The sequence below is a fragment of the Hypanus sabinus genome, chromosome 3 (genome assembly GCF_030144855.1).
Source record: "Hypanus sabinus isolate sHypSab1 chromosome 3, sHypSab1.hap1, whole genome shotgun sequence".
NCBI lineage: Eukaryota > Metazoa > Chordata > Chondrichthyes > Myliobatiformes > Dasyatidae > Hypanus > Hypanus sabinus.
In genome coordinates, this window is record NC_082708.1 from 21,294,076 (window position 1) to 21,318,167 (window position 24,092).

The following is a 24,092-nucleotide window of genomic DNA, read 5'->3' on the forward strand; positions in this document are numbered from 1 at the left end:
CAGCCTCCTCTTTAAATGACTTGGCCTCCACAGCCATCTGTGGCAATGAATTCCACAGATTCATCTACTGTCTGAACAAATTCCTCCTCATCTCTGTTCCAAATGAAAGTACCTCAATTCTGAGGCAATGGCCTCTGGTCCTACACCCCCGACTATAGCAAACATCCTCCCCACATCCACTCTATCTCGGCCTTTCAATATACCATAGGTTTCAGTGACATACTGCATCATTCTTCTAAACCCCAGCAAGTACAGGAGGGTTTCTGCAGATGCTGAAATAACTGGGTTATTTTCAGGTTGCAGGGATGTAACTAGTTGAATATCTTTTAGATTGGATCTTGACCTTCGATTGTATACTATTCACATTCATGACCTGGAAGAGGGAAAAAGATGTAAGGGCTTCAAGTTTTTCAAGTTGAAAATTGATGGAATGGAAAGTTGTAATGAGGATATTGTGATTCTTCAATTGAGCACGATGGTAACATAGTGACACCATTACAGCTTGGGGTGTCAGAGTCTAATTCTGACACTGTCTGTAAGGCCTTTGTGCATTCTGTTCGTGATGGCGTGGGTTTCCTCTGAGTGCTCTGTCCAATTATAGTACCTGTTATATACCTGTTAGGTTAATTAGTCTTTGTAAATTGTCCTGTGATTAGGCTAACTTTATGGGCGGCTGGATGATGTGGCTTGCTCCATCCTCTAAATAAAAATAAATACAGATAAATTGAGAGACTGGACAAAACATGGCCAATGGAGTTTAATGTGAAGGAATATGAGGTTATGCACTTCAGTAAGTGGAATCACAAGTCAGATTATCTAAATGGACAGAGGTTGCCTATGAGTGATACTTAGAGGGATATATGTGTTCTAATTCATGAATCTCAAAAAGTTAGCAAGCAAGTCAAGAAAGACTAAATAGTTTGGATTGGTATTCCTTGAGTTTTAGATGAATACGGAGTGACTTTCGCAAACAAACACTCAGTGGCCACTTTATTAGGTACACCAGCACATTAGTGCAAATATGTAATCAGCCAATCATGTGGCAGCAACTCAATGCATAAAAGCATGCAGATGTGGTCAAAAGGCTTAGCTGTTGTTCAGACCAAACAGTAGACTGGGTGATTGAAGTGATTTTGACAGTGGAATGATTGTTGGTGCCAGATGAGGTATTTTGGGTATCTCAGAAATGGCTGATCTCCTGAGATTTTCACTCACAACAATCTGTGGAGCAAGAGTTCCAAGCCTTTTTTTTAATGCCATTACAGAGAATAGTGTGAAAAACAAAAAACATCCAGTGAGCAGCAATTCTAAGGGCGAAAAGACCTTGTTAATGAGGGAGGTCAGAAGAGAATGGTTCAAGCTGACAAAAAGGCAACAGTAACACAAATAATCACACATTACAACAGTGGTGTGCAGAAGACATCACTGAACACACAACACATCTAACCTTGAAGTGGAAGGGCTACAGTAGAAGACCATGAACATACTGTATATTCAGTGATCACTTTATTATGTATAGGGGTAATGGTGGGGCTTTGGCGTAATCTTGCGGGGCTGAGTGGCCTACTCATGCTTCTGTTTTCTTGTGTTTTTGTGATTAGCGCCTAGAATCTTTTTGTTCACTGAACTGAGGTGAGGCACATTGGTTTCATCTGAGACCCCATGAAGCCAGGCCTAAGTTTGCCCGGAACATAAAATAGATCAAGCTTGCTATTCAAGAGGCTCACAGTTCTGTAATTAAGGCAGGGATGTGGTTTAAGACTTTGGGTAAATGTACTGACTGGTGTTGATTGCAAACTCAGGCCTAGAGACCATGTTCAGAATTGTTTTAAGGAATTCCTGACTGCAAATTCAATACTAGCCGAACAGTTTATTTGCATGTTTTTAAAAAATGTAATTCTTTGCATTTGGCAAAATTCTCAACTCCGTAAATTACTGTTGCAGTAACCCAAATGACGATGTCCCAAGTTCAGAGGTACCTGGTAAGAAGAACAAAAAAAACTTTTCTTCGATGCTTGAGATCGGCTTGCATCTATAAATATCACTTTTCCTTCTTTGCCAGCTGCATTGCAATTTAACATGTGTGTTATTTACTCAGAACACCCCCCCACACATTTCTCTGAAATCATGCCTGTAATTAGATACTGTTTGCAATTTTTTTGTGTGTAGGGAACAACTTGTACTTCAGCCGTCATATTGTTTATGGATGAAAGAAACACTCTCCAAATCTATCTTACAGTTTTTGGTGACTGTCATGCTGTATTTCAATTATCGGTATACTATGCAATAAAGGGTCTCTCTGTAATTAAAGTACTGTGCAGAAGTATTTGATATATAGATACATAGATAGCTAGATATAGATAGATAACTCGGGTGCATAAACTTTTGCACAGTACTGTAATAATTTTATGTATTGCACTGTACTGCTGCCACAAAAAAAGAATTGCATGACATAGTGAGTGATGATAAATCTGATTCTAATATGGGTCACTATTGTGAACTAAGAGTGGGAAGGGGTTAGAGAGAGAGGAATAATGGTTGGGAAAAGGGGAAGGGGAGTTTGAAACACCAAAGAGACATTCTGTAATGATCAATAAACCAATTGTTTGAAATCAGATGACCTTGCATGGTGTCTCAGGACTAGGTGTGCCTGCAGCTGTGTCACCTCTTGCTCCTGAAACTCCTCCCATGATGCTCCAGCCATTCCCAACATCCTTTGCTCCCATCAGAATCACAAACTTGCTCTCTCTGTTCCATGTTGACAAATATAGCACTGTTGCAAAAGTCTTAGGTGTGGATTTATATCTTGGGTATATTCAGTGTTTACGACGTTTTGTTTACTTTCCCCTAAAGAAGCTCGAGATGCTGTTCAAATGCAGTCAGAGAATGATGACAATGACGCAAAGGGATCCACAGATGGAATGAATGGTAAGTAGTCTTATTCATTCAGAAAATAACTCAGTGTAAGACCAACCAGCATAGATCTTACGCAATGAGCTTAGGGCACTGAGGAATGTGGTAGAACAAAGGGACCTGGGAATATAGGTCCAAAATGCATTGAATGTGGTGTCACAGGTAGATAGGGTCATTAAGAAAACTTTTGGCCTTCATTGATCAAAGAACTGAGTACAGGAGCTGGGATGAAATGTTTAGGTTGTAGAAGATGTAAGTCAGGTGTAATTTGGAGCATTGTGTGCAGTTTTGGTCACCTACCTACAGGAAAGGTGGAAATAAGATTGAAAGAGTAGAAAGTTTACAAGGATGTTGCCAGGACTGGAGGACCCGAGTTATAAAAAATGATTAAATAGGTTATAACTTCATTCTCCTTAGGGGAAGATTTGATAGAGGTATACAAAATTATAAGGTGTATAGATAGGGTAAATGCAAGTAGTCTTTTTCCATTGAGATTGGTTGAGACTACAACTAGAGATCATGCACTAAGGGTGAAATGTGAAATGTTTAAGGGAAACATAACGGGAAACTTTTTCGCTCAGAGTGGTGGAAGTGTGGAACGAACTGTCAGCAGAGGTGGTGGATGCAATTTTGATTTCAACGTTCGAGAGAAGTTTGGATAGGTACATGGATAGGAGGGGTATGGTGGGCTATGTTCTGGGTGCAGGTCAATGGAATGAGGCAGCTTAAATGGTTCAGCATGGACTAGATGGGCTGAAGAGCCTGTTTCTGTGCTGTAGTTTTCTATGACACATTAATAACATGGTATTGATTAACAGAATGCAACACCAGTGGCATAGCAGTTAGCATAACACTATTACAGCGCCAGGAACCCAGATCTGTTTCCTGCCGCTGTCTGTAAGGAAATTGTATGTCCTTCCTGTGACAGCATGGGTTTTCTCCAGGTGCTCCGGTTTCCTCCCACATTCCAAAGATGAGTGTGTCTAAGTTAGTTGGTAACAAGGTGTAATTGGGCAGCACCAGCTTGCTGGGCTGTAAGGACTTGCTACCGTGCTGTATTTCTAATTTAAAAATAAATATTATTATCACTAAAATGTCTGTGATGGCCTCTAATGTAATGTAACACTTGGTATTGGTTTATTATTGTCATGTGTACTGAGATAGAGTGAAAATCCTTTGTTTGTGTGCCATTAAGGCAGCTCATGCTATATTTCAGTACATTGAAGTACTCAGAAAAGAATGTAGAATAGAGAGCAGCAACAACAGAGAAGTTACAGTGTGGGCAAACAAAGAAAGTGTAAGGGCCACAATGGGAGATCATGAATTAATCTTGAACACATGAGCCTAATTATAGATGGTAGAAGCTCTCCTTGTGTCTGGTAGTGTGTAGTTTCAACCAGCATCTTCTCTCCAGTGGGAGAGGGATTAGTATTTCCCAGTTTAATTGGGTCTCCCTATGAGATCTCTGTAATGAAGAGACAATGCTTGCTTGCCTATAACACTTCCCTGTAAAAACCCGCCTGACTGTGAAATAGACAATGTTAGTCTTTTTCAGAATATTTCATTAGACCAACTTTCAGAGTAAAAGAAAACAAACCAATTCTCCAAAATGTGCTTAACTAGTTAATGTTATCTGAGTTGGGGGACTGGTGCCAAAATTAGTTATCATTCTCGAGCTAGAGCACTTGAGGAAAAACCACTATATCACTCAATCTTTCTTAGTTTTTCTCCTAAACCAAGATGTTTCCTCATAATTAGATAGCCTATTTGATTCATAAGACATAGGAGTAGCATTAGGCTATTTGGCCCATCAAGTCTACTCCACCATTCCATCACGGCTGATCCTTTTCTTCCCTCCTCAGCCCCACTGCCCAGCCTTCTCCCTGTACCCTTTGATGACATGGCCAATCAAGAATCTATCAACCTCCACCTTAAACACATGCAGTGACCTGACCTCCTGAGGTAACAAATTTCACAAATTCACCACCCTCTGGCTAAAGAAATTTCTTTGCATCTCTGTTTTAAATGGATGCCCCTCTTTCCTGAGGCTGTGCCCTCTTTGTCCTAGACTTCCCCACCATGGGAAACATTCTTTCCATATTTACTCTGTTTAGGCCTTTCAAGATTCAAAAGGTTTCAATGAGATTTCCCCTCATCCTTCTAAATTTCAGTGAGTACAGACCCAGAGCTATCAAACTTATGATAACCCTTTCATTCCCAGAATCATCCTTGTGAACCTCCACTGAATGCACTTCAATGCCAGCACATCTTTTCTTAGATAAAAATCCCAAAACTGTTCACAATACTCAAGGTGAGGCCTCACCAGTGCCTTATAAAGCCTCAGCATCATATTCCTGCTCTTATATTCTAGACCTCTTGAAATGAATGCTAACATTGCATTTGCCTTCCTCACCACTCGCTTAACCTGCAAGGTAACCTTTAGGGTGTTCTGCACAAGGACTCCCAAGTCCCTTTGCATCTGGGATTTTTGGATTTTCTCCCTGTTTAGAAATGGTTTGCACATTTATTTCTTCTACCAAAGTGCATAAGCATGCATTTTCCAACATTGTGTTTCATTTGTCACTTTCTTGCCCATTCTCCTAATGTTTCTCAGTCCTTCTGCAGCCTACCTGTTCCTTCAACAGTACCTGCCCCTCCACCAATCTTTGTATCATCTGCAAACATGGCAGCAAAGCCATCTATTTCATCATCAAAATCATTGACACACAGCATAAAAAGAAGCAGACCCAACACTGACCCCTGTGGAAAACCACTGGCACCCAACCAGAAAAGATCCTTTTATTCCCACTCACTGCCTCCTACCAATCAGACAATGCTCCTGTAATTTTCCAGTAATACCATGGACAATTAACTTGCTAAGCATCTTGTTAAAGGCCTCCTGAAAATCCAAATGTACAATATCCACTGCATCCCCTTTCCTATCCTACTTGTAATATCCTCAAAGAATTCCAACAGGTTCATCAGGGAAGCTTTTCCCTTAAGGAAACCATGCTGACTTTGTCCTGTCTTGTCCTATGTCACCAAGTGCTCCATAACCTTATCCTTAACAATTGAATCCAACATCTTTCCAACCAGAAAGGTCAGGCTAACAGGTCTATAATCTCCTTTCTGCTGCCTCCCTCCTTTCTTAAAGAGCGGAGTGACATTTGCAATTTTCCAGTCCTCTGGAATTATACCAGAGTCCAATGATTTTTGAAAGATCATTACTAATGCCTCCACAATCTCTAGTGCTAACTCTTTTAGAACCCTAGGGTACAGTTCATCTGATCCGGGTGACTTATGCACTTTCAGGTCTTTCAGCTTTTTGAACACTTTCTCCCTTGTAACTGTAACTGTACTCCTCTTCCCTCACACCCTTCAATTCTGGGCACACTGCTAGTATCTTCCACAGAGAAGCCAGATGCAAAGTACACATTTAGTTCATCTACCATCTCCTTGTCCTCCATTATTATTTCTCTGGCCTCATTTTCAGCAGTCCTATATCCACTCTCATCTGTTTTGTTTTTTTATACACTTGAAAAACCTTTTCCTATCCACCTTGATATTGTTTGCAAGCCTGCTTTAATATTTCATCTTTTCCCTACTAATGATTCCTTTAGTTGCTTTCTAAGCGTTTTTAAAAGCTTCTTAATCCTCTGCCTTCCCACTAATTTTGCTTTGTTGTATGTCCTCTCATTTGTTTTTACCTTAGCTTTGACTTCCCTTGTAAGCCACGGTTGCACTATTTTGCCATTTGAGTACTTCTTCGTTTTTGAAATATATCTATGCTGCACCTTCTTCAGTTTCCCCAGAAAATCAAGCAATTGCTGTTCTGTTGTCATCCCTGCCAGCACCTCCTTCCAATTTACTTTGGCCAACTCCTCTCTCATACCACTGTAATTTCCTTTACTCTACTGAAATACTGCTACATCAGACTTTACTTTCTCCCTAGCAAATTTCAAGTTGAACTCATTCATATTGTGATCACTGCTTCCTATGGGTTCCTTTACCTTAAGCTCCCTAATCACCTCCGGTTTGTTACATAACACCCAATCCAGTCCAGCTGATCTCTTAGTTGGTTCAATGACAAGCTGTTCTAAAAAGCATTCAACAAATTCACTCTCTTGAGATCCATTACCAACCTGATTTTCCCAATCTACCTGCATGTTAAACTCTCCCATGACTATTGAAACATGCCTTTTGATAGAGGTGTACAAGTTCAACCAAACCCTTAAGTATGATTTCTTTTTCAATTCTAAATGATTTTTCCTTATTTTAGCAGGTTAACCCAGCAGATTCCTTGGCTCAAATAACTCTACCTGATCACCACATAATACAAGTGCTTTCTAATTATCTCATCACTTTTTCCAATCCTGCACTAAGGGCCTTCCACAATAGAAACACAGAAAACCTACAGCACAATACAGGCCCTTCGGCCCACAATAGCGTCACTGCAATGAAAATCTCTAACTTCAGATGACAGTCAACTTTAAAAACTGCAACAAAAACAAGCAGCATGATTTGTATTAAACAAGAACCTAAAAAGTTGCTAACTTGGCATGGAACTCCATTTTAAGATTTACTGTGAAAAGGCACATGATTTTAATAACTGTGGATTTACAAGGATGTTCCCTGGATTGGGGAGCATGCCTTATGAGAATAGGTTGAATGAATCCAACATCCTTTGCTCCTTTTCTCCCTGGAGCGGCAGAGCATGAGAGGTGACCTGACAGAGATGTATAAGATGATGAGAAGCATTGATCATGTGGATAGTCAGAAGCTTTTTCCCAGGGCTGAAATGGCTAGCACAAGAGGGCACAATTTTAAGGTGCTTAAGAAGTCGGTACAGAGGAGATGTCAGGGATAAGTTTATTATGCAGAGAGTGGTGAGTGCGTGGAATGGGCTGCTGGTGACGGTGGTGGAGGCAGATATGATAGGGTGTTTTAAGAGACTCCTGGACAGGTACATGGAGCTCAAAAAAATAGAGGTCTATGGGTTACCCTAGGTAATTTCTGAAGTAAGCACACCATCGTGGGCCAAAGGGCCTGTATTGTGCTATAGGTTTTCTTTGTTTCTGTTACTTTTTACTTCTTCAGCAGGAATGCAAGAACCCAACAAGAATGAAGATGAAGATGAAAATACAAGTCCAATAGAGGTCAGCAATTTTTGGCAATAAAATGTCGTGAACCAGTTGGAAATAAGCAGATAACCCAAAGTGCCTTTACAATTTATAATATTCTCATCATTACGTGATTTTTAGGTTACCAATTGAAAGGGGGGCTAATTTATCTTCTCCATGTAGGAGTACCACGTCACTCTTCTGTTATTTTAATTGCAATGGAATGACATTCCTTTGTATGAATTATATAATAGTAGATATAATTCTAAATCACACACTTGGAAATATGAATTGAATTGTGTTTCCTTGTCTTACCCTTCCTGAAGTCCACAATCAGTTCTTTGGTCTTGCTGATGTTGAGTGCAAGGTTGTTACTACAACATCATTCAATTAACTGGTATATCTCGCTTCTGTACGTCATTTTGTCACCATCTGAAATTCTGCCAACAATGGTAGTATCATAAACAAATTTATAGGTGCCGTTTGAGCTATGCCAAACACACAATCTTGGATGTAGAGAGTGTAGAGCAGTGTGCTAAGCACACATACCTGTGGGAGCGCCAGTGTTAATCGTCAGTGAGGTGGCGATGTTATCTTCAATCCGCAGATTGTGGTCTACCAGTTACGATGTCAAGGATCCAGTTGCAGAGGGAGGCACAGAGGCCTAGAATCATGCAAATAACATGAAAGTGACTTCACAGCCACAAAACCAATTCATCGCTACAGCCTGTCTAGGAGCCCATTAATTGCAGGTTACAGCGTTAGTTCAGTGCAGAGATGAGTAAACCTAATGTTTGGGAGGGGATGCGAACATTAGATAGGTCAACCTGGCAGTGGATTTTACACAGGCAGTGAAAGTTGAGCTCTTCATGCTTTGTGGTTGCTGTTGTAGACTCTCTGTTCCCCAACAACAGAAAGATAAGGATCACTTATGCTTGGTAGATGATAAGCTTCATGCTGGCTATTAAATCTTAATGTTCAATCACTTTTCCTCAGTCAGAGTTCGAGTACTGAAAGTACATGTCAATTTCACCAATGACGTCTATCTTCCCTGAGACGTGGTTCCCAATGTATTAACTTTCTCCAGATTCTCGTCAGTGGCATTGGTGTGGGTTGGTGGGCAGTTTGCGTTTCTACCATATAGGCACACTGGAGGAGGACCTTTGTTCTTATGGAGAATGCTAGACCCACTTACTTAAACATTTTTTGTTGAACAAGTCAACCTAAGGCTCAGCATGTCCATATGCAAATGTGGCCTGCACACTGAAGTTTGCTGATGAGGATGGAAAGACTCAGATACTTATATGAAGGCAAAGTTTCTTATTTCGCCTGTGGATTAATTCCACTCCACTAGGAAGCTTGTTGAAGAAGTCTAATGTATTTAAAGTCATTGATGACTAAAGCCTTGTCCAACTCTAGCCTGCACTGAGATTGGATCTGTTGTTGGTTATGTTTTTAAAATGTGGCAAAGTGATGTTCTCACATTCTTGGAAAACAGGGCAACATAATTTAAATTACTTGCTCTGTAAGTTTCTTTCCTCTGCACAATGATAGAAATCCCTTGGAAAAGCAAGGCCTCAATTTTGTGTTTCATTTATTTTGTAAGACTCAGGATTGCTTGAAATTACATAAAATAAATCAAATAAGTGTGATATAGTTTTCAATGAGATAACGGTTAGAATTAAAATGCTAAAAGCAGCAGTTAGTCTAGTTTCATGTAACCTAATAATAGTATACTGGAATTAAATGTCATGACTTAAGCTACACTATAAATAATGTAACTGTTTAGATGGAGGCAATGCTGTGTTGTTATTAACCTTGGACACCCTGATGATCTCAATTCCTGCTAGAAAATGTACTCCTTGCTATTTTCAACATTAATTTCCATTATCACCGTGACGTGGTATTTTGGTCATAAATAATTAATCTGTGATCCTTACCAATCATAATCACAAATATGTCAATGCTCTTTACCCAATTCTTATATTTTGCTTATAGGAAACAAATATATTGTTCCTTAGTAATTCCATAAGTACTCCACACCATAATAATCCATTGCATTAATACCCTTTTCCATTCTGATGAGTCCCTGACCAAAAATTTTGACTTTTCTTCTCTTCCCATGGCTATGGGATTACTTTGTAGGTTCTTTCACAATTTTCTGTTTTTTATTCCCTCGTCTCCACTGTTTTGGTTCATGAACAATGTGTGCACTGACTTTTACAAGTCCGCACCAGATTCTCCCTCATTCACACTACCTAACTTTATTTATCTCATTCATCTTTAGTAAATTAAATTTTGACTTGTAAGTGAATCAGTCTGTAGATCTGAGAGCTCAGATTCGAGTTAATGAAGCACAAAGACCAAGCTGATACCATTTCTTCATCTCTGGCCTGGAAATTGAGCATTATGTTCAGAGTCAGAATTAGAATCATATTTAATATAGAAACATAGAAAACCTACAGCACAATACAGGCCCTTTGGCCCACAATGCTGTGCCGAACACGTACTTACTTACATGTCTCCAGCAATATGTTGTGAAATTAGTTAACTTTACGGCAGCAGTTCAATGAAATACATGATAAATAGAGGGGAAAAATGAAGTTACATTAAGTATATATCTCTCTATTAAATTTAAGTTAAAATAAGCAATATAAAAAACAGAAATAAAAAATTAGTGAGGTAGTGTTGATAGGTTCAATGATCATTTAGAAACCAGATTGGAGAAGGGAAGAAGCTGTTTTGGAATCACTGAGTGTGTGCCTTCAGGCTTCTGTACCTCCTTCCCGACAGTAACAGTGTGAAGAGAGCATGTCCTGGGCAGTGAGGATCGTTAATGATGGACACCCCCTTCCTAAGACATCGCTCTTTGAAGATGTCTTGGATACTACAGAGGCAAGTACTCATGATGGAGCTGACTAATTTTTGCAACTTACTTCAATCTTGTGCAGTAGCTCCCCTCTCCCCCATACCAGATGGTGATGCAGCCAGTCAGAATGCACTCCATGGTACATTTCAAAGGCCTTTCATTTTTTTGGGTTTTATGATGAAATTCAATGTCTGGAAACAGTTTATTGTTGTAAGTATTGGCCTGTTCACCACTATTAAACTCCAGCTCCAGATGGACTGCTTACGTATTGGAGAGTTAAGAGATCAGAATCAGGTTTATTATCATCAGCATGATAACATAGAAAGAAAATAAATAAGTAAACCAATTACAGTCAGTCAATGAGAAGAGGGCCTGCTGGGTTGTCCTTTAAAATGAACATTGTCTTTCTGAGGCATCGCTCCTTAAAGATGGAGTTGACTAATTTTACTATTTACTGTAGCTTCTTTCGATCCTGTGCATCAACCACCCCTCCCTCCACCCTATGCCAGACAGTGATGCAGGCTGTCAGAACACTCTCCACAGTACATCTATAGAAGTTAGTGTGTTTTGGTTGCCAAACCAAATCTCTTCAAACTCCTAATGAAATATAACTGTGTTTTTGCCTTCTTTATAGCTGCATCAATATGTTGGGACCAGGTTAGATCCTCAGAGGTCTTGACACCCAGGAACTTGAAATTGCTCACACTCTCCACTTATGATCCCTCCGAGGATTGGTTTGTGTTCTCTCATCTTACTTTTTCCGGTTTATAACCAGCTCTTTTGTCTTATCAACATTGAGTGCAAGATTGTTGCTACAACACCACTCAACTAGCTGGTATATCACGTGCCTGTATGCCCCCTCATCTTCATCTGAGATTCTACCAACAATGGTTGAATCATCAGCAAATTTGTAGATAGTATTGGAGCTATGCCTAGTCACACAGTCATGGGTATAGAGTGAGTAGAGCAATGGGCTAAGCACACACCACTGCGGTGCATCAGTGTTGATCATCAGCAAGGAGATATCATCACCAATCTTAACAGATTATGGTCTTCCGATCAGGAAGTGGAGGATCCAATTGCAAGGGAAGTACAGAGGCCCAATTTCTGTAACATCATTCAGGATTATGGGAATGATGGTGTTATGTGCTGAGCTATAGTTGATGAACAGTATCCTGACATAGGTGTTTGTATAGTCTAGGTCAGGGGTCAGCAACCTTTACCACTGAAAGAGCCACTTGGACCCGTTTCCCACAGAAAAGAAAACACTGGGAGCCGCAAAACCCGTTTGACATTTAAAATGAAATAACACTGCATACAACGTTTTGTTTTGCCTTTATGCTATGTATAAACAAACTATAATGTGTTGCATTTATGAAATTGATGAACTCCTGCAGAGAAAACGAAATTACATTTCTGCATGCAACAAAAACATGTTGACCTCCGAAAAAAAGACGTTGGGTTGAAGGTTACTTTTAAGTAAAATACTCAACGTCTATTTGAGTCCTTCTTGTATTTATGAAAAACGCCAAACTTAAATTTGCCGCCAGCAGCAAACCAAAAATAACGTCAGCCAGCTGTCAACCTGAAAAATAAAAGGACTATTTCACTGAACAATGAAAGCATATGAATATACGTAAAATAATAGGCAATTAAAATATTTATCATCCTTGTTCAGGTTGACTCACACCTGACAATGCAGTCGTATTCAGTAGGGATGGATCGATGCTTAGGGGAGTGACCAGGAAGGATAATGTGTTTTTTTCCTCTCTGAACTCACAGAAGCGTTTCCCAAACGATGTTTGCATTGCGATGATTGCCCAATGTAAATACTCCGAATTTATCATGTCGTGACCTTTTTTGAACTCTCTCAAATTGGGGAAGTGAGACAATGTGCCTTTCTGTAAATCTCTGGCAAGCAACGTCAACTTGCGCTCGAATGCCAAAACATCCTCCAACATGTGCAGGGCTGTACGTCCTTACCCCGTTGAAGAGCTGTGTTCAGCGTGTTCAGGTGCGCTGTTATGTCTACCATGAAGTGTAGCTTTTCCAGCCACTCTGGCTGTTCCAGCTCAGGAAAGGTGAGCCCTTTGCTGCCCAGGAAAGTTTTCACTTCTTCCAGACACGCGACAAAGCGTTTCAGCACCTCCCCTCTGGACAGCCAGCGATAAAAACACGTTGTAGCGGTTGCTACACGCAGTCAGTAAACTGCAGTCAAAGATAGCTTTATTCGAACTAAACAGCCTTGCTTTTAAGCCTCCCTCAACCCGCCCCCCATGGGCGCGGATGCTGCAAAAGACACGTACTCACAAACCCCCGTAGGCTATCTCCCTTAGCCTGAACGCTGGCTAATTGTGAGCCGGTTCGGATGTGTCAGGAAATGGGTCGCCACAAAGTCTTATTTAGATTGTACAAGATCACCATAATCTTCAAATTTAGATTTACATTTCAAAAACTAACAAACTAACATAAAATACATTTTAATTAAATACTGACCATGTAGCGGTGTGCTACACGCAGCGCTAAAATTACGACACGGAGTCGGTAACTGCAGTCGAAGGAAAAAACTTTATTCGAAATCTTCAGCCTCACTTTTAAGCCTCCCTCAACCTGCCCCCCATGGCGCAGAGGCTCCAAAGCTCTGTGCTCGCAAACCCCCGTAGGCTATCTAATTGTGAGTCGGTTCGGATGTGCCAGGAAAAGGGTCGCCACAACCAATTATTTCCCAAAGCAACAGGGAGCCGCAGCACAGACGTAAAAGAGCCACATGCGGCTCCGGAGCCGCGGGTTGCCGACCCCCGGTCTAGGTGATCTAAGGCTGCGTGAAGAGCCATTGAAATTGCATCTGCTGTTGACCTATTGTGGCAATAGGCAAATTGCAATGGGTCCAGGTCCTTGCTGAGAGAGGAATTCATTCTAGCCATGAAGCTCACAAAGCATTTCATCACAATAGATGTGAGTGTTACTGGGCGAGAGTCATTAAGGCAGCTCACACTACTCTTCTTGGACACTGGTATAACTGTTGACTTTTTGAAGCAGGTGGGAACTGTAGCAGTGAGAGGTTGGAAATGTCCTTGAAAACTCCTGCCATTTGGTTGGCACAAGCTTTCAGAGCCTTACCAGGTACTCCATCAGGGCCTGTTGCTTTGCAAGGGTTTACCCTCTTTAAAGACAGCCTAACATCACCCTCTGAGACACAGATCACAGAGTCACCAGGTGCAGCAGGGATCTTCACAGCTGTAGTTATGTTCACCCTTTCAAAGTGGGCACAGAAAGCACTGAGCTAATCTAGTAGTGAAGTATTGCAGTCATTCATGCTATTGGGTTTTGCTTTGTCGGAAGTAATGTCCTGCAAACCCTGCCCGAGTTGACATGCAACCTCCCTCAGAATTGTCTCTTTACCCTTGAAATAGCCCGCCTCAAGTCATACCTGGTTTTCTTGTACAGACCTGGGACACCAGGCTTATATGCCATAGATCTAGCCCTCAGGAGATGATGTACCTCCTGGTTCATCCATGGTTTTTTGGTTTGGGAATGTACAGCAGGTTTTCAAAGGCACACACTCATCAACACAAGTTTTAATGAAATCATCAACTGCGGCATACTTATCCAGATTCAAGGATGAATCCCTAAATATAGTCCAGTCCACTGATTCAAAGTAGTCCTGTAAGCGCTCCTGTGCTTCCTTTGTCCATACTTTCTTGGTCCTCACTACTGATGCTGCAGCCTTCGTCTCTGTTTACACTTAGGGAGTAGAAGTTTTGCCAGGTGATCAGAATTTCGGAAGTGAGGACGTGGAATAGGATGGTAGGCATTCTTGATGGTGGTGTAACAGTGATCCAGTGCATTCTTTCCTTTGGTACTGCACGTGAGTTACTGATGATAATTACTTAGTGATTTTTTTCAGGCGGGCCTGGTTAAAGTATCTCAAAATGATGGTGAAGCCATCAAGGTGGCAGTTTCATGCAAGCTGATCCCATTGCTCAGATCATCTAAAGCCTGTTTGACTTGGGCCTGAGGTAGAATGTATGCTAGTACAGCACTAAAACGATTGCAGAAATCTCCACCGGCAAGTAAAATGGACAGCAATTAATGGTGAGATATTTCAGGTCTGGTGAGCAGAATTGGGACACACTGATACATTTGTGCACCAAGGGGAGTAGATCATGAGGTATACACATCCACCGCTGCTTTTGACAGACGTGACAGTCCTGAATCATGACGGTCAATCTGAAATGCTGCGTCCGGTATGGAAGGGGTTAACCAGGATTCTGTGAAACAAAGGACGCATGCCGTCCTAATGTCCCTCTGATACAGCTCACCGGCTGCAAGATCTTCGATTTTATTTACTAGAGACCATACGTTTTCCAGCAAGATAGTTGGTACAGAGTCAAAAACCACGTTTCCTTAAAAGCACTTGTACCCCTGACCTGCAGCCACATTTCCTAGGTGGAATCCAAGAGGTAAGGCCACAATCGGCATTGCTTCCGTTGGTTTTAAGCAACGATAATTTGTTCAATTGCATTAAGACATCTTTATTAGCTATGCAAACCTTGGAAGCGGTTGTGATTCTCAGCGGTATCAGGCTGAAACGGGAATATTTAAACGTATCCATTGAGCTCCGCTACTCGAGATCGCCGTTCCGTAAGTCACCCCAGAAGTGATCGATTGAATCGAGTTGTTAGTCCGCAATTTGAGTAGGAGCAGCTTTGCCACGCAGGTGACAGGATGCTTTCACAGTGTACTGAAGCCAATTTTCTGCAGTACTAGGGCAGTGGATTCAGTTTCAGAACAATTCTATTTTTCAACTATCACAGTTGTACGCTCAAAGTTACAGTCAAAGTAAATTTATTATCAAGTACATACTGTGTATTTCACCATGCACCACCTCGAGTCATTTTCTTGCAGGCATTTACAAGAAAATAAACAAATACAACATAATTTATGAAAAATTATACATAAATGAATATCTTTTCATTAAGTTATTACTGGAAATTATGAGTTAGGTGGTCAGACAGGAGCCCATGTCTCTTAGTGGCTATTATTTATCTTTACAATAGGGGAAAGTTGAGGATTTTTATAGTTAAAGGCATATTGTTCACCACTTAAAAAAAGGAACTCAAAATTTACTGCTGGTTGAAAACTCTGGAGATTTCATTTGGAGAAATTAAGGCGATGATTGGACTAAGATAAAAAGCCAGCCATTGAAGCAAAACCCCAAACTTACTTCTCTCTAGTTTGGCAGCCTTAAAAGGAAAAGTGACAAGTAATTCCAAATCTGGTTACACAGTATTGCATGGTAGTTCAGACTCAATGGCATAACCATTTCACCCTAAAGTTGTACAAGTTTCTGTAAAAAATGCTGAAAACTCCAATAAGTTTAAAGTATGTTAATCCCATCTTTGCACGGAATATAAATTACATTAACATTTAAATCCTTTTCTCTTAGATGAAAGAACCTGATGTGGAAGACTCCAGTCACATAGAGGAATCAGAAGACGGAAAATTGCAAGGAGACCAGCAATAAATGAATTCTTTATCTGAGGCTTAAATCAATTGTATCCCAGGATACACAACAGCAATATGTGTTAATTCACTGCCAGTGTGGCACTTGCTGAAGAATAGCCAATGAATATCAATCCCAAGGTCATTTAACTAAATGTTCTGCGCTTTCTGTAACCGTTAACTGTTCTAACTTCCAATAAAAATTATTTGCTCCTTAAAATTTTACAGTTATAGGAACAGGACAATAAGATCATATTATATAATATTTTACAGAAAGCAACTTGACATGATTGTTTGTTCCTTGTTTGGTTGAATGTGATGTGCTATTAGAGATACCTTATTCATGCTTCTATTAATAAATTACTTACAATAAGCTCATTTCTTGGCTCAAGATTTTAAAAAAAATTTGGATGTATTTTGTACAGTTATATGATGGATGATTGAATATTCCAAATGGCAGGCCAGCGCAGGTATAGTTCAAAGTAATAGGATGCTGAACTGTACCTCCATTACTCATAAAATAAAGCACAATAATAAATCAACACACCCTCCTCCTCCTACTTTCAAATCTCTTACTATCTTTCCTTTCAGTTAGTCCTGACGAAGGGTCTCGGCCCGAAACGTCAACAGCACTTCTCCCTATAGATGCTGCCTGACCTGCTGCGTTCTACCAGCATGTTGTGTGTGTTGCTTGAATTTCCAGCATCTGCAAATTTCCTCACATTGGCCACAATATTTAATGTTGATTTTATCTGAACAAAGGCTAAACACACCATAAAAAGGACTAACAAACTGGAGGAAACAGTATAGCAGCACCAGTAAATAACAACTGGAACTATTATCTGAATCTTTCCATTTTTTTGTCATCCAACCAACATCATGATTTACTGGTGATGTTCACTGCTAAGAACTTGAAGCTCTTAACCTCAAGACCGTTGAGGTGGACAGGAGTATGTCCACTGCCACTGTTCCTGAAGTTAATGAAATGTTGTCAGTCATGACAGATGTCACTAAACTCCCTATCTCGTTCCTCTACTATGACTCATCGTTATTTGAAATACAGAATTATCATTTGAAAATTTGTAGAAGGAGTTAGAGCAGAATCTGGCTATGCAGTCATTAGTGTACAGGAAGCAGAGTAAGGAACTGAAGACACAACCTTGTGGAACACCATTGTTTAGAATAATTGTGGCGGAAGTGTTGCTGCCTATGCTTACTGATTGCAGTCTATCGATAAGGAAGTCAAGGTTCCATTTGTCAAGGGAGGTGTTGATTCCCAGGTCCAAAGATTGCATTGATATCTTACACATAGAACCTTATGGTTTGAAGGACAATCATTCCAGCCCTAGGACAATACATTTTCAGGGTAGTATCCCCAAGCCCAAACATCTTCATCTGCTTTATCAAAGACCTTTCCTCCATTAAAAAGTCAACTGTTTGCTGATGATTGTACAATGCTGAATTCCTATTTCTCAGCAACTGAGAGGGTCCCTGCCTGCATGCAGCAAAACTCTTGGGCACTGGTTGGTAAGCAGCCAATGGCACTGCACCACAAGAGACTGGCAATGTGTATCTCTCACTGAATGAGAGAACATAATCCTTGCATTCAATGGCATTAGCCTTGTCATATCACCCATTAACATCATTGACTAGAAACTCTTCTGGAGCAGACCCATACATATCATGGCCAAAAGAGGAGGCACAGACTACATCTAATGGGTTGGAAGTTGTGAAAGGGTGGAGTAACTCATCCCCCAAATTAGAAATCAATTTTACTGTCCAACACCTTACACCAGTCAGGTGTGTGAAGGAACGGTCTCCATGTGATTGGAAAACCGCTGCTCCCAACAACTCTCAAGAACTATTAAATCACCAAGACAAATCAGACTGTATCCTATCCATAATGTAGTGCCATGAAATGCCCTAATGCAGCATGTGCACACAACAATTGCAGCTTAGAGGCTGAGATCTGAGCCATCATTGACTCATTCTTGAAAATATACAAGAACAAAGATCTTGCACTCAACTTCTACAAGACAAATATCTTCTCCTAACTGCCCTCACTTCACAGCTAACATTGTCCTTCAACAATATATGTTAATGGCAGGACCCTGGAGTTTGTGGATTAGGTATACTGTTAAATGTTATGAAAATGTACAATAGCTAGAATGTTACAACATGAGGAACTGCAGGTTTGCTATAGTCCTGATGAGATCACACATGCACTGTACAATTCAAGAATAGTATATGGGCTCTGGAGAAATGCACCAGAGATTTACCATATACTTTAGAATCAGAAAGTTATTAACCTTTCTTACACATTGTGAAATTTAGTGCAACAAATAAAAAATTGCTATAAATTACAAATATAATTTAAAAAAATAGTGCAAAAAGAGAGGAAAAAATGAAGTGGTGCTCATGGGTTCATGGACCATTCAGGAATCTGATGGCAGAGAGGAAAAACTGTTCCTAAAATGTTGTGTGTGTGTCTTCAAGCTCCTGTATCTCCTCCTTGATTGAAGTACTGAAGGCATGTACTGGATGGTGAGGGTCCCTAATGATCAATGATGTTTTCTTCAGGCATTGCCTATTGAAGATGAAGAAGAATAGATAAGAGTAGAAAGTGGATTCATTTTCCATGATGTCATGATCTTAGTTTTTATTATTATTTTGTATTTGCATAGATCATCTTGTACATTTTAATTTTTTGTCAGACTTTGATGGTGCATAGTTTCTGTTCTACTGTGAACACACACAGATATGTACACACACACACTCTTCGATGCTAAATTTATTTTGATCTTCGATATCTTCAAGGTGATGGAGCTGCCTGAGTTTACAACTCTGCAGCTTTTTCTGATTTGGTGCTCTGCCATCTCCATACCAAATTGTGATACCACCAGTCAGAATGCTCTCTGCAGAATATCTGTAGAAACCTGCTGGAGTTTTTGGTGACATAAAACTTACCTTGACTTTTAGGATAAATTGCCGAAAGATTACATCAAATAAGATTTCACTTAAAATTTGCAGGATGATTAGCTGAAGGCTTTCAAGAAAAGGGGGAAAAAGGAAGAAAAAGAGAAACAATAAGTATTAATGGGGAAGTCAAAGGAGGCAGTGTCTAAATATTACAGTTGAGTCTTTAATAAAGTAAAGGTATGAAATACTAATGCAAACAAAGATTAATAGAAATTTATAATTAGCTTCCACAGGTAGCATTGGTGCTACATCAACAGTAGTTTTAAAGCTGAGATTGATAGCTTTCTTAAATACAGAAATACAGTACATTAAGGAATATGAGAAACACAAGGGTATATGATCATAGATCCGCCATAATACCGTGTTCATGCCGAATAGTAAACTTGTCTTTTCCAGTTGCTATGGTCCTGTGAAGACAAAAATCAGACAAAAATAGAAACAGTAAATCTTGGAAATATTCATGGATTAAGCTGAATGAAAGAGAGCTAGTATTTCAGGTTAATGACTTTACATCAAAACAAGAAAAAAGTTTGAGGAAAACTAGACACATTCACCTGAAGCCTTTTATGTTCCTTGCTGAAAATTCCAAAAGAGCTTACAACCAATGAAACGCTTTTGAAATGTAATTTCCATTATAATGATGGAGATATATAAATCAACTGTACTGGGATGGCAGTCTAGAATTTTGTTCTTTAATCTCTGGAATTGGACATGAAACCACAACCTTCTGACTCAGATTCTGTGAGAGTCACCAATTCAACCCCAGGTAATGTCACTCCACTCTTTAAGAAGGGAGGGAAGCAGAATAAAGGAAATTATAGCCCAGTTAGCCTGACCTCAGTGGTTGGGAAGATGTTAAGAGTCCATTGTTAAGGATGAGGTCTCAGGGTACTTGAAGACACATGATAAAATAGACAGTCATCAGCATGGTTTCATTAAGCCTTAATGGTTAAGGGAAAATCTTGCGTGTCAAACCTGTTGGAATTACTTGAGGAAATAACAAACAGGATAGACAGGAGAATTGGTGGGTGTTGTGTACTTGGATATTCAGGCCTTTAACAAGGTGCTGCACATGAGGCTGCTTAACAAGAGGCCACGGTATTATAGGAAAGATACTAGCATGGATAAAGGACTGTCAGCAGGCAGAGTGGGAATTAAGGGAGCCTTTTCTGACTTGCTGTTGGTGACTAGTGGTGTTACACAGGGATCAGTGTTGAACTGCTTTTTATGTTAAATGTGAATGATTTGGATGATGGAATTGATGGCCTTTTGGCCAAGTTTTCAGACAATACGAAGATAGGTGTAGAGTTAGGTGGTGTTGAGGAAACAGGGAGTCTGCAGAAGGACTTGGAATGAGCAAAGAAGTGACTGATAGAATACAGTGCTGGGAGAAAATTCAATAATTTGAAGTGCAAAGGGACTTGCAGAATTCCCCAAAGGTTAACTTGCAGGTTGAGTTGATGGTGAGGAAGGCAATAACAATGTTACCATTCATTTCGAGAGAACTAGAATTTAAAAGGAAGGAAATGATGCTGAGGTTTTAAAAAGCACTGGTGATGCCTCACTTGGAGCACTGTGAACAGATTTGGGCTAATCTGAGAACAGATGTACTGACATTGGAGAGGGTTCATAGAAGCTTCATAAGAATGATTCTGGGAATGAAAGGGTTATTGCATGAGGAGCACTTGATGGCCCTGGGCCTGTACTCCCTGAAGTTTAGAAGAATGAGGGGAGATATCAGTGAAACCTATCGAATGTTGGAACTCCTAGATAGAGTGGATATGGAGAGGATGTTTCCAATAGTGGGGGAGTCTAAGAACAGAAGTAACAGCTTCAAATAGAGGGTCGTCCATTTAGAATGGAGATAAAGAGGAATTTCTTTAGCTAGATCGTGGTGAATCTGTGGAATTCATTGTCATAGGCAGCTGTGAATGCCAAGACATTGGGTTTATTTAAGACGGATGTTGATAGGTTCTTGATTATTCAGGGCGTGAAGGGTTACAGGAAGAAGGCAGGAAAATGGGGTTGAGAAAGAAAATGGACTAGAGAGGATGCAATATTAGATCTCCTATTAGGAAACAAGTTAGGACAGGTGTGTGTAGGGGAACACTTTGGTTCTAGTGATCATAACACCATTAGTTTCAACTTGATCATGGATAAAGATAGATCTGGTCCTTGGGTTGAGGTTATAAACTAGAAAAAGGCCAAATTTGAAGAAATTGGAAAGGATCTAAAAAGCGTGGATTAGGACAGGTTGTTCTCTGGCAAGGATGTCGTAGGTAAGTGGGAGGCCTTCAAAGGAGAAATTTTGAGAGTGCAGAGTTTGTACGCTCCTGTCAGGATTAAAGGCAAGGTGAATAAGAATAAGGAATCTTTGTTCTCTAGGGATATTGGAACTCTGAAAAAGAAGAGAGAGATGTATGACATGTATAGGAAAGGGAGCAAATAAGGTACTTGAGGAGTATAAAAAGTGCAAAAAGTACTTAAGAAAGAAATCAGAAGGGTTAAAAGACATGAAATAGCTTTGGCAGTCAAGGTAAAGGATAATCCAAAGAGCTTCTACAGGTATATTAAGAGCAAAAGGATAGTAAGGGATAAAATTGGTCCTCTTGAAGATCAGAGTGGTCGGCTATGTATGAAACCAAAAGAAATGGGGGAGATCTTAAATGGGTTTTTTGCGTCTGTATTTACTAAGGAAACTGGCATGGAGTCAATGGAAATAAGGCAAACAAGTAGTGAGGTCATGGAACCTATACAAATTGAAGAGGAAGAGGTGCTTGCTATTTTGAGGCAAATCAGAATAGATAAATCCCCAGGACCTGACAGGGTATTCCCTTGGACTTTGAAGGAGACTAATGTTGAAATTGCAGGGGCCCTGGCAGATATATTTAAAATGTTGGTATCTACGGGTGAGGTGCCAGAGGATTGGAGGACAGCTCACATTCCATTGTTTAAAAAGGGCTCTAAAAGTAATCTGGGAAATTAAAGGGCAGTAAGTTTGACGTTGGTAGTAGGTAAATTATTGTAAGGTGTACTAAGAGATAGGATCTACAAGTATTTAAATAGACAAGGACTTACTAGGGAGAGTCAAAATGGCTTTGTGCGTGGTAGGCTATGTTTAACAAATCTATTAGAGTTTTTTGAGGAAGTTACAAGGAAAGTGGATGATGGGAAGGCAGTGGATGTTGTCTACATGGATTTTAGTAAGGTCTTTGACAATATCCCACATGGGAGGTTAGTTAGGAAGATTCAGTTGCTAGGTATACATGGTGAGGTAATAAATTGGATTAGACATTGGCTCAATGGAAGAAGTCAGAGAGTGGGAGAGGAGGATTGCTTCTCTGAGTGGAGACCTGTGACTAGTGGTGTGCCACAGGGATCAGTGCTGGGTCCATTGTTATTTGTCATCTATATCAATGATCTGGATGATAATGTGGTAAATTGGATCAGCAAATTTGCTGATGATACAAAGATTGGAGGTGTAGTGGACAGTGAGGAAGGTTTTCAAAGCTTGCAGAGGGATTTGGACCAGCTGGAAAAATAAGCTGAAAAATGGCAGATGGAGTTTAATGCAGACAAGTGTGAGGTATTGCACTTTGGAAGGAAAAGGTAGAACATACAAGGTAAATGGTAGGGCTCTGAGGTGTGCAGTAGAAGAGGGATCTGGGAATACAGATACAAAATTCCCTAAAAGTGGCGTCACAGGTAGATAGGGTCGTAAAGAGAGCTTTTGGTACATTGGCCTTTATAAATCAAAGTATTGAGTATAAGAGTTGGAATGTTATGGTGAGGTTGTATAAGGCATTGGTGAGGCCGAATTTGGAGTACTGTGTGCAGTTTTGGTCACCAAATTACAGGAAGGATATTAATAAGGTTGAAAGAGTGCAGAGAAGGTTTACAAAGATGTTGCCAGGACTTGAGAAACTGAGTTACAGAGAAAGGTTGAATAGGTTAGGATTTTATTCGCTGGAGCGTAGAAGAATGAGGGGAGATTTGAGAGAGGTATATAAAATTATGATGGGTATAGATAGAGTGAATGCAAGCAGGCTTTTTCCACTGAGGCTAGGGGAGAAAAAAAAAGAGGACATGGGTTAAGGGTGAAGGGGGAAAAGTTTAAAGGGAACATTAGGGGGGCATTCTTCACACAGAGAGTGGTGGGAGTGTTGAATGAGCTACCAGATGAAGTGGTAAATGCAGGCTCACTTTTAACATTTAAGAAAAACTTGGACAGGTACATGGATGAGAGGTGTATGGAGGGATATGGTCCAGGTGCAGATCAATGGGACTAGGCAGAAAAATGGTTTGGCACAGCCAAGAAGGGCCAAAAGGCCTGTTTCTGTGCTGTAATGTTCTATGGTTCTATGGATCAGTCATGATGAAGTGGCAAGCAGACTAGATGGGCTGGATGGCCTAATTATGCTATTATGTCTCATGGTCTTATACAGGCAGTTGAGATTAAAGAAAAGAGATGCTCAAATGCAATGGAAAAATAGTATTTGCAGGAATAGCAATATTATCTTCTGTCATTGAACTAAAATAAAAATACATATAATGAGAGTAGGTCAGCCAGAAAATCAGGCAGTTAGAACTTACACAAATATATAAAATGGTAGAGATCAGCTAAAATAAACATTAACTCTGAAACTATGAGTCTGGGAAATAAACAACAGGCGAGACATTGAACAAATATTTTGCACATTTTCATA

The 24,092-nt window shown here is 40.1% G+C and overlaps 1 protein-coding gene across 1 annotated transcript in view; it reads left to right on the forward strand.

The window, feature by feature from the left end:
* The window catches only part of LOC132390697 (uncharacterized), a 37,069-nt gene extending 18,075 nt beyond the window's left edge, over nucleotides 1-18,994 (forward strand). Inside the window, exons 6-9 of the mRNA XM_059963254.1 lie at nucleotides 1,945-1,982; nucleotides 2,854-2,928; nucleotides 8,014-8,069; nucleotides 16,352-18,994. Of these exons, the coding sequence (XP_059819237.1) occupies nucleotides 1,945-1,982; nucleotides 2,854-2,928; nucleotides 8,014-8,069; nucleotides 16,352-16,429 (247 nt within the window). The 3' untranslated portion in view covers nucleotides 16,430-18,994. The remainder of the gene's footprint in view (nucleotides 1-1,944; nucleotides 1,983-2,853; nucleotides 2,929-8,013; nucleotides 8,070-16,351) is intronic.
* The last annotated feature ends 5,098 nt before the right edge of the window (nucleotides 18,995-24,092 follow it).